Here is a 10,275-nt window from a genome sequence, read left to right as displayed (position 1 = left end):
CTGCTTCGGTGTGTACTGAATTTAAAAGACCTCTAAGATGCAGACCGATTTGCTCTCCACCTCACAGTTCTATTTTCAGAAGAGTCAAGAAGTTGGGGAGACCCAAAATGAATGATGGCAGAACTGAATTGGTTTATAATTCCTCCCCACAGACAGACAAGACAGATAGACAGACAGACAAAACCACTTGGAAAACTCAAAATAGATGCTTGCTTGTAAAGTTTATTGACAACTGTTTGGTCCCAACACACAAAACAGCACTTGAACCACAACAAAAGTGTTCAAACAAAGTAGACAATTAAGAAAAACATCTCTTTCCCCCAAACCCAATCCAAAACAAATAGTGCAAGATGGGAAAGGGGGTTTTGGTGAAAACTTTTGTCATTTTTTTTAAACAGATAAATTTAATCCGGTACATCTTTCCACCCAGAAATAAAGAATTACATTGTCTTAATGCTCAAACATCATTTTACCACATCATTTAATTAAGCCTCTGGATAAAAAAATAGATAGCAATTGGACTGGCCATTGTGGAGTACATTATGAACACAACGTGCTTCCGACGTCTTCTCTCTCATTTTCAGACAGCGATTGTTAAGAGCCACACACACGTCCCAGACTAAGCAGCAACTCCAGTGAATGGTACTCAGACACACTCACGGGACGGCACAGAACTTGATTCTTCTTTGTCTGCTGCCCAAAGAACCTGTTCTTTGAGTCTGTTCCAGGTGACTTGTAATGATACCTCTCATGGTTTTAAAGTCCACCATTCTTTACATGCTAGCACAACTGAAGTCCAAGCGTGCAAACTCAGCCTTATGAAATCTTAGAACAAGGCAACTGATGTTCTCAACACCAACTATTACATTGTTTAAAAGCTCCTTTAAAAAAATTGCACATTTGCATTTAACTTCCTGTAACACTATGTCTGTAGAGGAAATGCCTTCAGGAGGATTCGGAGAGCGCCATAATACTTAAGAGGGTTTTTCCATGGTGTTCTGTCTTGACTGGGGCCATGTGTTGAGAACTGGGAATCACTGGCTTCATTTAAAAGTTTTGGGGAACAAAAAATCTGACTTGTAAAAATCTCTCTACAGCCCTTATTTTGTGGCATTTTATCAAAATGCTGGCTATGAAATCAGAGTCCATTTTCTGGCTTTCTAGAAGTTACCAAATATAAACATTTCCCCAAAAGAAACCATCTAACTAGTGGAAGACCTTACGCCAACAGGTTCTTTCTGCTCCATGAATGAATCCGCCTTTTTTGCCCGACAAATACAATCCATTGTAAATGTCAGGTTTCTCTAGGGGGGGTGAGAGGCCACCCGTCAGCGGACACCTCAGGCACCTAGAGAGGAAGGCCGTTCCACACCAGACGCCACAAAAAACCCAGACATGCTTCCAACAGCGAGAAGTAACGAGAGTAAAATCAGACACGATTAAAAGATGCTGAGCTGACATACACACACATAAAGCTTCCCAGCTACCGATACCAGCTTTAAAATTATAATAACAAGGTTAAGCGGATCAACCTTGGCCTTCCTATGTGTAGGTAGAATTCCTGTCTCTTCCCAGTGGAAATCGTATTGATCCCGCTGCTGCTGAAGCACCTCCCCACTCAGCTCTGATTTGTAATTTATGCACTTGATGCATATTTTCAAAAATCAGACTCTTTCCAATGCTGCCTCTCGACACACAATAATGTGTGTTGTAATCCGAATGCTGACTTTAAATCCATGACATCGAGACCATCTCCTTTTCCTTAACCTAACCCATATCAAACTGGAACACAGATGGGAAGCTTAAAACATCCTCAACTTTCTAGAAAGCTCCTAAATGGAACCCCAAAGTAGAAACGTTTAAAAAAATTTGTGATGAAGCCACATTTGTCAACTACAGACATAGTTTAAATAAAAAACAAGGCACACTTACAAGTCACATGGAAGCCAGGAACCTTCACATTCCAACCTGAAAATACACTCCCAACCCCTCGCCTACCCTTCTCCTTCAGTGTGTGAACACACAGGCTTGCGGGACAGGCTTTGCTTCAAAGACATGCCACGCACTGGGTTAATACTGTTGGAAACACCAGTAAGCAAAGGCTGAGAGACTATATTATGCTACATGTAGGATGACACCACTGGCGTGGCTCAATGGAAGCAAAGCCGCTTCCTGCTAGTTGAGCTCTTAGTGCTGTCTTCTTTTGGAACACCATTATATTTCATAATAGTTAGGGAAGTTTGGTAAAATATATTAAGGATTCTTTAACAAATGCCACAAGTTCTTCAAACAATTGAAAAAAGAAAAAGGAAGAATAAAGAAAAGAAAGACTTCAGCTCAAAGCTGTGTTCAATGTAAAAGAAAAACATGATGGAATACAGGTAAGATGAAGTAAATGGCTTCAGGGGCTTTTCATGACACAGAAAAGGATGTATTTTTGAAACCCACTTTTGTGTGCAGAATCAGACAGTGTTTTCCCATCCTAATTCTATATTGGAAATGGGAGTTAAAGCTTGGTTATGGGTGCTAAGGAAAAGTTGGCTGCCAATTTGACTCTATTTTGGGTTGCTTTTGGCCGGGCTTTCCGCAGGGTCCTTGATAAGCTGTGACTCGGAGGTTTCCGAGGAGGGGCAGGGAGGCAGGGGGACAGCTGCTGAGATGCAGGAAGAGCTGGAGTCGGAGGTCAGAGTTTTGCTCTTTCCTGGTATTGGAATCTCCATTTTTCCTTCTTGGTTTAAAATCATCATTTCTGGAAACACAGAAAAGCAAACAGATTCAGTTCCAGGATCTGTAAAAAGTGCGGGTTTTCTTTCTTGCTCATATTTGCTCAAAAGATAATAATAAAAAGCCTCGAAATGCTACATCTATGCCACAGTTCACATATGAGTTGTGTGGCCAGTGTACTTGGCACAGAAGTCAAGTATCTATTAACTGCATCCCACCTCTCCAACTGGATTACCAAGTTGCAAAGATCTGTATTTTGAGCTATAAATTATTGAGCAAAGGTTAACACTTTTTTTTTTTTTTTTTCCATTTTGAATTCTCTGCTCATTCATTCTCCCTGCCAGATATTAAGGACCCATAAGCTAACCATGACTTAGAGACTTCCTGAGGCAGGAGGCGGGGGGTGGGGTCGAAGCGTCTCAGTGTCAGGGAGCTCCAAGCCCGTTCCATTTAGAGAGGACCTAGCTCCCCATGGGTCTATTACCGGGGTAAGAAAGGACCACGCCAAGTCAAAATCACCCTCAGAACCAGGAGGTGAAGCACAGCCAGCTCTCCCGCAGTGCTTCCAGACTGCCATTTCTGGGGCTGAGCCACATGTCATTCACATGCTCGACACACAGGGCCATGCTGCTTGAAACAGATGCATCATTATGCCTTAGGCTCCCACTGCATAGGGCACAGGGCTCCAGATCCCAAAGGCCCACGGAAGGTGAGAGTGGCAGAGGGGACGGGAGAGCCAGCTCCCTGCCCAGGCTGACCCTCAAGAGGAGAGAGACTGACAAAACTGCCCACACTGTTTTAATTACTTTCCTCTCTCATCCTGTGCATGCAGCCAAACTTGCCCAGAATAAAGGCACAAAGGCCACAATCCCACAAACGAGCTAACGTCAATCTGCCACCAACCCTAGCGAGGCACTGCACAGGAGCATGGCGTGCGTCTAGGCCTGCCTGCACAGGCTGGTTCAATCCGCAGGCAGTTACTTCCCCATCTCCTATTTTCCAAGTCAACAGCCTCAGTTCTTTTCCTGGGCAACAGTGCTGAACACTGCTGAGGACAACAGTGCTGAACACATGCCAAGATGGTAAAAGCCAAGCCAGGAGTCCGCGGGGTTGTTCCTGGTGACCTGGAAAGCAGCATCAGCAGTGGGGAGGAGCTGGGTTCCAACAGATGAAGAGCAGGGAAGGACCTGTGCGGGGCAGATGTGCTGTCCCCTCCAGAGGCCAGGCGACACCACAGGACAAGAGGGCTTGGGTTCCAATCCCGGCTCTGCCTTTGCTAGCCCAGCAGCCCAGGGCCACTGCCTCTCTAGTGACAGCACCAGCTGTGCCTTAGTCACGCAGCCTGTGAAATAAAGCGGCCGCCCCACACCTGGAGTGTGGTGAGAGCTCAATGTGATGGTGTCCGTCAGCCCTGAGCACAGGGTCAGCACCAACGCCTGCACGAGGCTGGGACTCAGTGTGCTCAGCTTCCTGTCTGTTCTCAGATCATTGGATAGAGTCCAGGGGCTCCAGCCACATGCACCTCTCTCCATTCACCCGTTTATGAAGCTCTGGGCCCTGCGGCCACCATGGGTAATGCGCACGCCTGGTGACAGGCATACCTGAGAGCAGCTGAGCCTCCACAGAGTCTGGGACAGTGAAGCCCAAAAGGCCCCCAACCCTCCCCTGTGGACTCGTCCACAGCCCGAAGCCACCAGCCCCCAGAGGTGCCAAATCGCCCTTGCCTGACGCTCACCAGGCAACCTGGGGCTGTATCCAATTCTGCAGGAACCCAGGTGGGGAAAGAAGGTCGAATAATCAGCGCAGTGTTTTTCACCTGAAAAGGGGGAGTCCCTTCCCACCTCCGTCATTTACTGTATCAGCATCTCATCGTGGTTTTGTTTTCAACCCCAAAGAAAACCCCCACGACAACACGGAGTCACCCACCAGAAGGCTCCTGAGGGTGCTCCTCAAACTGAATGAGATCAGCAGATTGGAGGATGACGGGGTCTGGTCTCAGCTGAGGGGACGGCAGGCACGAGGGGACGGGTGCACACAGGAGGTCAACGGGGGAGTCGTCGGTCAGGCGGAGAAGCTCCGGCTCCATGTGACTGGGCCCTGGACAAAGAAGGCGGGCTGGGGCGCTACAGGACCTCCACGCCCACCCCCAGCACACACCCCGGGCTCACACGTGAAGTTTTCCTTCTAAGCCTTAAAGATTAAGAGAGTCAAGAAGTATTTAAGGTATTAAAAAAACAAACCAACCCAAAACCCACTAACAGGAAGATCCTGGTAATGGAATGCCTTAATAAGCTAGTTCTCCCGAAGATCTGTGTTCTCAGGAACACCGGCCCCTAAAAGGTCCAACCAGATAAAAGGGTCCTGTAGTCAGTTTCCAAAGAGAGGGGACAGCCTGAGACGGGGTGTACGTGGTTATCAGCAAGCGGAAGCCCAGAATCCGAAGCCCTGGGCTTGGTTCTGCGGCTTCCTAGCTGCCGACTGTGGGTGAGCTGTGGAATACGTGACTGCCCGAGAACTGCGCGCCTCCGCTGCAGAACGGAGGTCAGCACTGCTGAAGGCTGCCCCGGCAGCTGATTCCCAGGAGGGCACCTCATAAAACGTCAAATGCCATGTAACTCAGTTATCCTAAGGGCACAGGGGACGGTAACGTGCTATCTATCTCACCACATCTTTTGAAGACAAAATTCTCACCTATAACGATGAATTCAAAAATCCTTCAGAAAAGTTAGAACTGCTGTAACATTCATGAGAACTGGCCTCTATCTACTACAGAGGTGGATCTACCTGAACTCTATGTGACTCGGTGTAATTTTGGGTAATATTAAGCATTAGTATATCAAGTCCTGCCTAGGGCTGTCCTGTGACAAACACGCCTTGACCAGCCTTGAGTCAGGCGCCCTGAGCCCACTTCTGGATCAGGCCTTGACCTTGGCCTTCCATCTGGATTGGGCCTTGACCTTAGCCTTCCGTGTCTGTTGCTGAACTTGCCGGGTCCAGTCTTGGCTTGAGCCATTTTAGTGAGAATCCCGTCGCCCTTGAGACCTCATCACCCTTCATAGCTGATGTCTGGATCCTTGGTCAGCCGGCCTGCCTGCCCGTAGCAGGAATCCTCTTCGTAATTTCCCACCCCGAGCCCTCACTCTGCTCCTAGGCTATGTATTGGGAGTTGGCTCTCTCCCCGCTGTTGCAAGTGTCATGAATTTCCATTATAACAAGTGTCAGAATAATTTTTTTCTTCAACACCTGAATTGGGGTAAGACGATCATTATTGGGTTGCCAACATCTTTCAGGGACATTTTTTTTTTTTTTTGAGACGGAATCTCGCTTTGTCACCCAGGCTGGAGTGCGGTGGTGCGATCTCAGCTCACTGCAAGCTCCGCCTCCCGGGTTCACGCCATTCTCCTGCCTCAGCCTCCCGTACAGCTGGGACTACAGGCGCCCGCCACCACACCCGGCTAATTTTTTGTATTTTTAGTAGAGACGGGGTTTCACCATGTTAGCCAGGATGGTCTCGATCTCCTGACCTCGTGATCCGCCCGTCTCAGCCTCCCAAAGTGCTGGGATTACAGGCGTGAGCCACCGCGCCCGGCCCTCAGTGACTTTAACCAGTCAGCCAAACAATGCTAACAAATAAAGGTCAATTTTTCCCTCTGCTACTAATTAAATACCAAAACTGCTTTGAAAACTGTGTGGCTATTTAACTTCAGCGGATGGGATGACTTGCTGGAGTCCTTTCCCTCGCTCTGCCCGACCCCAAGCCATTTCTCCTAGAATTTCACAAGCTCTTATGTCTCTGCTTGTCCTCTCTTACCACTGCCACCAGCTCCAAGCTCGAGTTCCGAGGCTGTGTGCGGTTCGGGCACCTCCAGGATGCGCTCGCCCTCCGAGGGCTGGTTTTCATGATTGGCAGGGGAGAGACCGAGTGAACTCAAACGACCTGCAGGACAAACAGCACCCGTCAGAGAGAAATGTCAGTGAGAGAACCGTGATTTTTTAAGGGGGGAGGGAATGGGTGCTTACTTACTTTTCATGTCATTTTTTAACACTACAATTCTCTTATGACCATGTCCTTTTATCCAGACCACCTGCACACAAGACATACTACTGGTTAAGCAGTGGAAAAGGAGGGGACAGAAGCCCTAACATTCAGGAAGAGTGTGACCTACGGTGCCTGCCTTAGGCCAGAATTTAGGAGCTGAGTTACTGCCAAGAAGCATGTTTCTCTACTCTCTCCTTAGCTTTTAAAGCAACAGAAGCAGCTGACAGAAACATGCCCCCATAAAAGCAGAGTAGTTCAAAACCATGAGACACAGTTTCAGAAATATTCTTTATAATTCTTAAAAAGACTGTCTTCCAAACACTAGTCTTGGCATATAAATTAAGGTAGTTCTCCCATGAGAGTTCTTGCCATTTTTTTGCAGAAACACCACCTAAAAGAATTAAGAGCAATCTCTCAGACCCTTTAAACTAAGTTCATGATCAGAATCATAAAGTCCTCTCCCTGATGGTGCCACTCTCCATCTCAGCCAAGCAGAGTGGTAGTAGTAGAGCTGGGCTCCCAGGCCCCCGACATGTGCACCCCGTGGCCAGGTCACTGATGGCAGCTCCCAGGCGAGTTTTGCCTGGGTCCTTGCTACTTGCTCTATTCTACTATTTTCACTTGGCTCAATCCCTCCATCCAGCACTGACCCAGACCTCTGCAGTGGCCAGGATCCTAGCCCAGTTCCCTCCTCCATGCCTGCTTCTCTCTGCTCTACCATGGACAGCGCCACTGGGTGCTTTTCAAACGCAAACCTGGGCTCCAGCTCTCTCCAACACAGTCCTCCCTCCTTACCTGGAGGAGCCACATCCTCCCTAACCGAGCTCTCGGCTCCCTGTTAGGCTCTCCACACTCCATGCCACTTGTCACATCCCTGCATCTGCTCATGCCATCATCCCCTCTGCCCAGAATGCTCTCTCCCCTCCTTGTCACGTGGTTCCCTTAGGCACATCCTTGTAGGTTCCGTACCAGACTCCCCAGGCTTGGGAAGTGGGCCCTGACACGGCCTTCCTCAACGCGCCCACTGAGTAGGGGGCTCCTGGCCATCACTGCGCTGACCACCCTGACTAGCTGCCCGCTTGGGGATCCTGACTCTCCCATTACCCAACACCTTTCTGAGGTTAGAGCCTGAAACTTACTCACCTGGCATACAGGGATTTAATAAAGGTTTACAGAAAGAATCAAGGAGAAATGCTAAAATCATTTACTTTAGACCAACAGTATGTTTTGAAAGGATCAATTCAAAATGCCTGCCGTTCCGTTATTCTGGCAGCATTTTATTTTTCTGTTCAGGAGAGTTAGCCTGTGGCTCAGCTCTTCAGAAGATGCTCTCCCAGAAGTTGTGCCCACCTGTGGAATTGCTCCCAAGAGCTCCTCCACGCTGTTGTGGCCATAGGTCTTGGGCTGCAGAGTTTCTCCGACATACTTGGTATAGGCCATGGAAAACTCATGAAGGAAAATCTGCTGGTAGTGATAAGTATGAAGTAAAGAGCGCACGTTCTTTGCAAACAAATACAGACTTGTGAGCTTCACACATTCTTCCATCTTATCATTAGTGAAAACCTGGGTAAAAAGAAAAAGTAGCATTAGAAATGTCAGTGACTGGCCCTGCCCCCTGGAAAGTGAGGGCCTCCCACTGAGGGAAAAGGCCCAGAGGTGAAGACGAAGAAGAAGGCAAAGAAGAAGATGAAGATGAAGAAGGAGACGACAAAGACGAAGACGACAATGAAGACGACGAAGACAAACACGACAAAGACAAAAAAGACAAAGATGAAGAAGACACAGGCAACAAAGATGAAGACAAACACTAAGAAGATGAAGACAAAGACAACGAAGACGACGAATTAGACACAGATGAACAAGATGAAGAGACACAAAAGATGAAGAAGAAAGGAGAAGGAGGGAGAACGGAAGGAAGGAAGGAGGGAGGGAAGGAGGGAGAGAGGAAAAAAGGAAGTGGGGAAGGAAAAGGAGGAGCGTCAAGGATTTCCTCCAAGAGAAGGCTATAGCCTCCAGCAAACTTCAGTTCTATTTGTAAGTCGAAGGCTGCAGTGGTCTGAAGAGATTGTGTGAGTAGGGAAGAAATCAGGGGAGGCAAACCATGGCGGCAAATCACTGTACACACAGTGGACACTGAGGCCATTAAACCACCTCTCAAACCAGTTTTCCAAGAAACACTGTGATGGAGGATGATGCTAGCATTATTTAAGAACACATCAAACGTAACAAGAAACAAAAACAAAACCCTTGTGTATGCAGGGTAAGGAAGCAGATTTCTTTACCATAAACCTTTTCAGAGTGTTTAACATGCTCTGGAGTCGCCAAGAGAAAGGATATTCCCAATCTTAGCGAGCCAGGGAAAGTCCTTTGTCCTGGAACATCCATTAACACCTATCCAGAACTGGTGTTCTTAGGATAGATATTAACAGAGTTTAGAAAACGTTGGATGTATATCCTTTCATTATTTAATGATCAGTCCCGTAGTTAGATGATGATGGCATAACATTCTTCTTTTAAATTGCTGGGGCTCATTTGTTAATATCTTATTTAGGATCATTTTCTCTTCAGGGACTATCTTATGTTTTTGGTATTAAACTTATTTTGGCTTCATAAAAATAAGTGGTAAGCTTTCCTTTTTTTTCTTTTTCAGCAACCTAGCACAGTATTTTTTTTTTTCTAGGAGATGGGTTCTTGCTATGTTGCCCAGGCTGGCCTCAAACTCCTACTCCTGGGCTCAACTGATTCTCTAGTCTCAGCCTCCTTAGTAGCTGGGATTATAGATGTGTACCACCTCGCCTGGTCCAGAATGATTTTTTTTTTTTTTTTTTTTTTGAGACGGAGTCTCGCTCTGTCGCCCAGGCTGGAGTGCAGTGGCCAGATCTCGGCTCACTGCAAGCTCCGCCTCCCAAGTTTACGCCATTCTCCTGCCTCAGCCTCCCGAGTAGCTGGGACTACAGGCGCCCGCCACCTCGCCCGGCTAGTTTTTTTGTATTTTTTTAGTAGAGACGGGGTTTCACCGTGTTAGCCAGGATGGTCTTGATCTCCTGACCTCATGATCCGCCCGTCTCAGCCTCCCAAAGTGCTGGGATTACAGGCTTGAGCCACCACGCCCGGCTCAGAATGATTTTTTAAAAGGTAGATTTATCTGTTCTTCCAGGGTTGGTTAAAATTCCACTGTTGGCCGGGCGCGGTGGCTCAAGCCTGTAATCCCAGCACTTTGGGAGGCTGAGACGGGCGGATCACGAGGTCAGGAGATCGAGACCATCCTGGCTAACACGGTGAAACCCCGTCTCTACTAAAAATACAAAAACTAGCCGGGCGAGGTGGCGGGCGCCTGTAGTCCCAGCTACTCGGGAGGCTGAGGCAGGAGAATGGCGTAAACCCGGGAGGCGGAGCTTGCAGTGAGCTGAGATCTGGCCACTGCACTCCAGTTTGGGCGACAGAGCGAGACCCCGCCTCAAAAAAAAAAAAAAATTCCACTGTTATCTCACTTGGTCCTGATGCCTTTTTCA

General features: G+C 47.8%; 1 protein-coding gene across 6 annotated transcripts in view; it reads right to left on the bottom strand.

The window, feature by feature from the left end:
• Window positions 1-202: 202 nt before the first annotated feature.
• The window catches only part of MARF1 (meiosis regulator and mRNA stability factor 1), a 49,078-nt gene continuing 39,005 nt past the window's right edge, over window positions 203-10,275 (bottom strand). For all 6 annotated transcript variants that reach the window (XM_017871732.1, XM_017871733.1, XM_017871736.1 and 3 more), the window contains 5 exons: window positions 8,114-8,326; window positions 6,749-6,809; window positions 6,536-6,661; window positions 4,651-4,821; window positions 203-2,749 (listed from right to left, as the gene is read on the bottom strand). In XM_017871732.1, the coding sequence (XP_017727221.1) occupies window positions 2,556-2,749; window positions 4,651-4,821; window positions 6,536-6,661; window positions 6,749-6,809; window positions 8,114-8,326 (765 nt within the window). In that variant the 3' untranslated portion in view covers window positions 203-2,555. The remainder of the gene's footprint in view (window positions 2,750-4,650; window positions 4,822-6,535; window positions 6,662-6,748; window positions 6,810-8,113; window positions 8,327-10,275) is intronic.

This window comes from Rhinopithecus bieti, unplaced genomic scaffold (assembly GCF_001698545.2).
Source record: "Rhinopithecus bieti isolate Rb0 unplaced genomic scaffold, ASM169854v2 scaffold_6876, whole genome shotgun sequence".
Classification (NCBI taxonomy): Eukaryota; Metazoa; Chordata; class Mammalia; order Primates; family Cercopithecidae; genus Rhinopithecus; species Rhinopithecus bieti.
The sequence above is the reverse complement of the archived record's forward strand: the minus strand, read 5'-3'. Positions and strand labels throughout refer to the sequence as shown.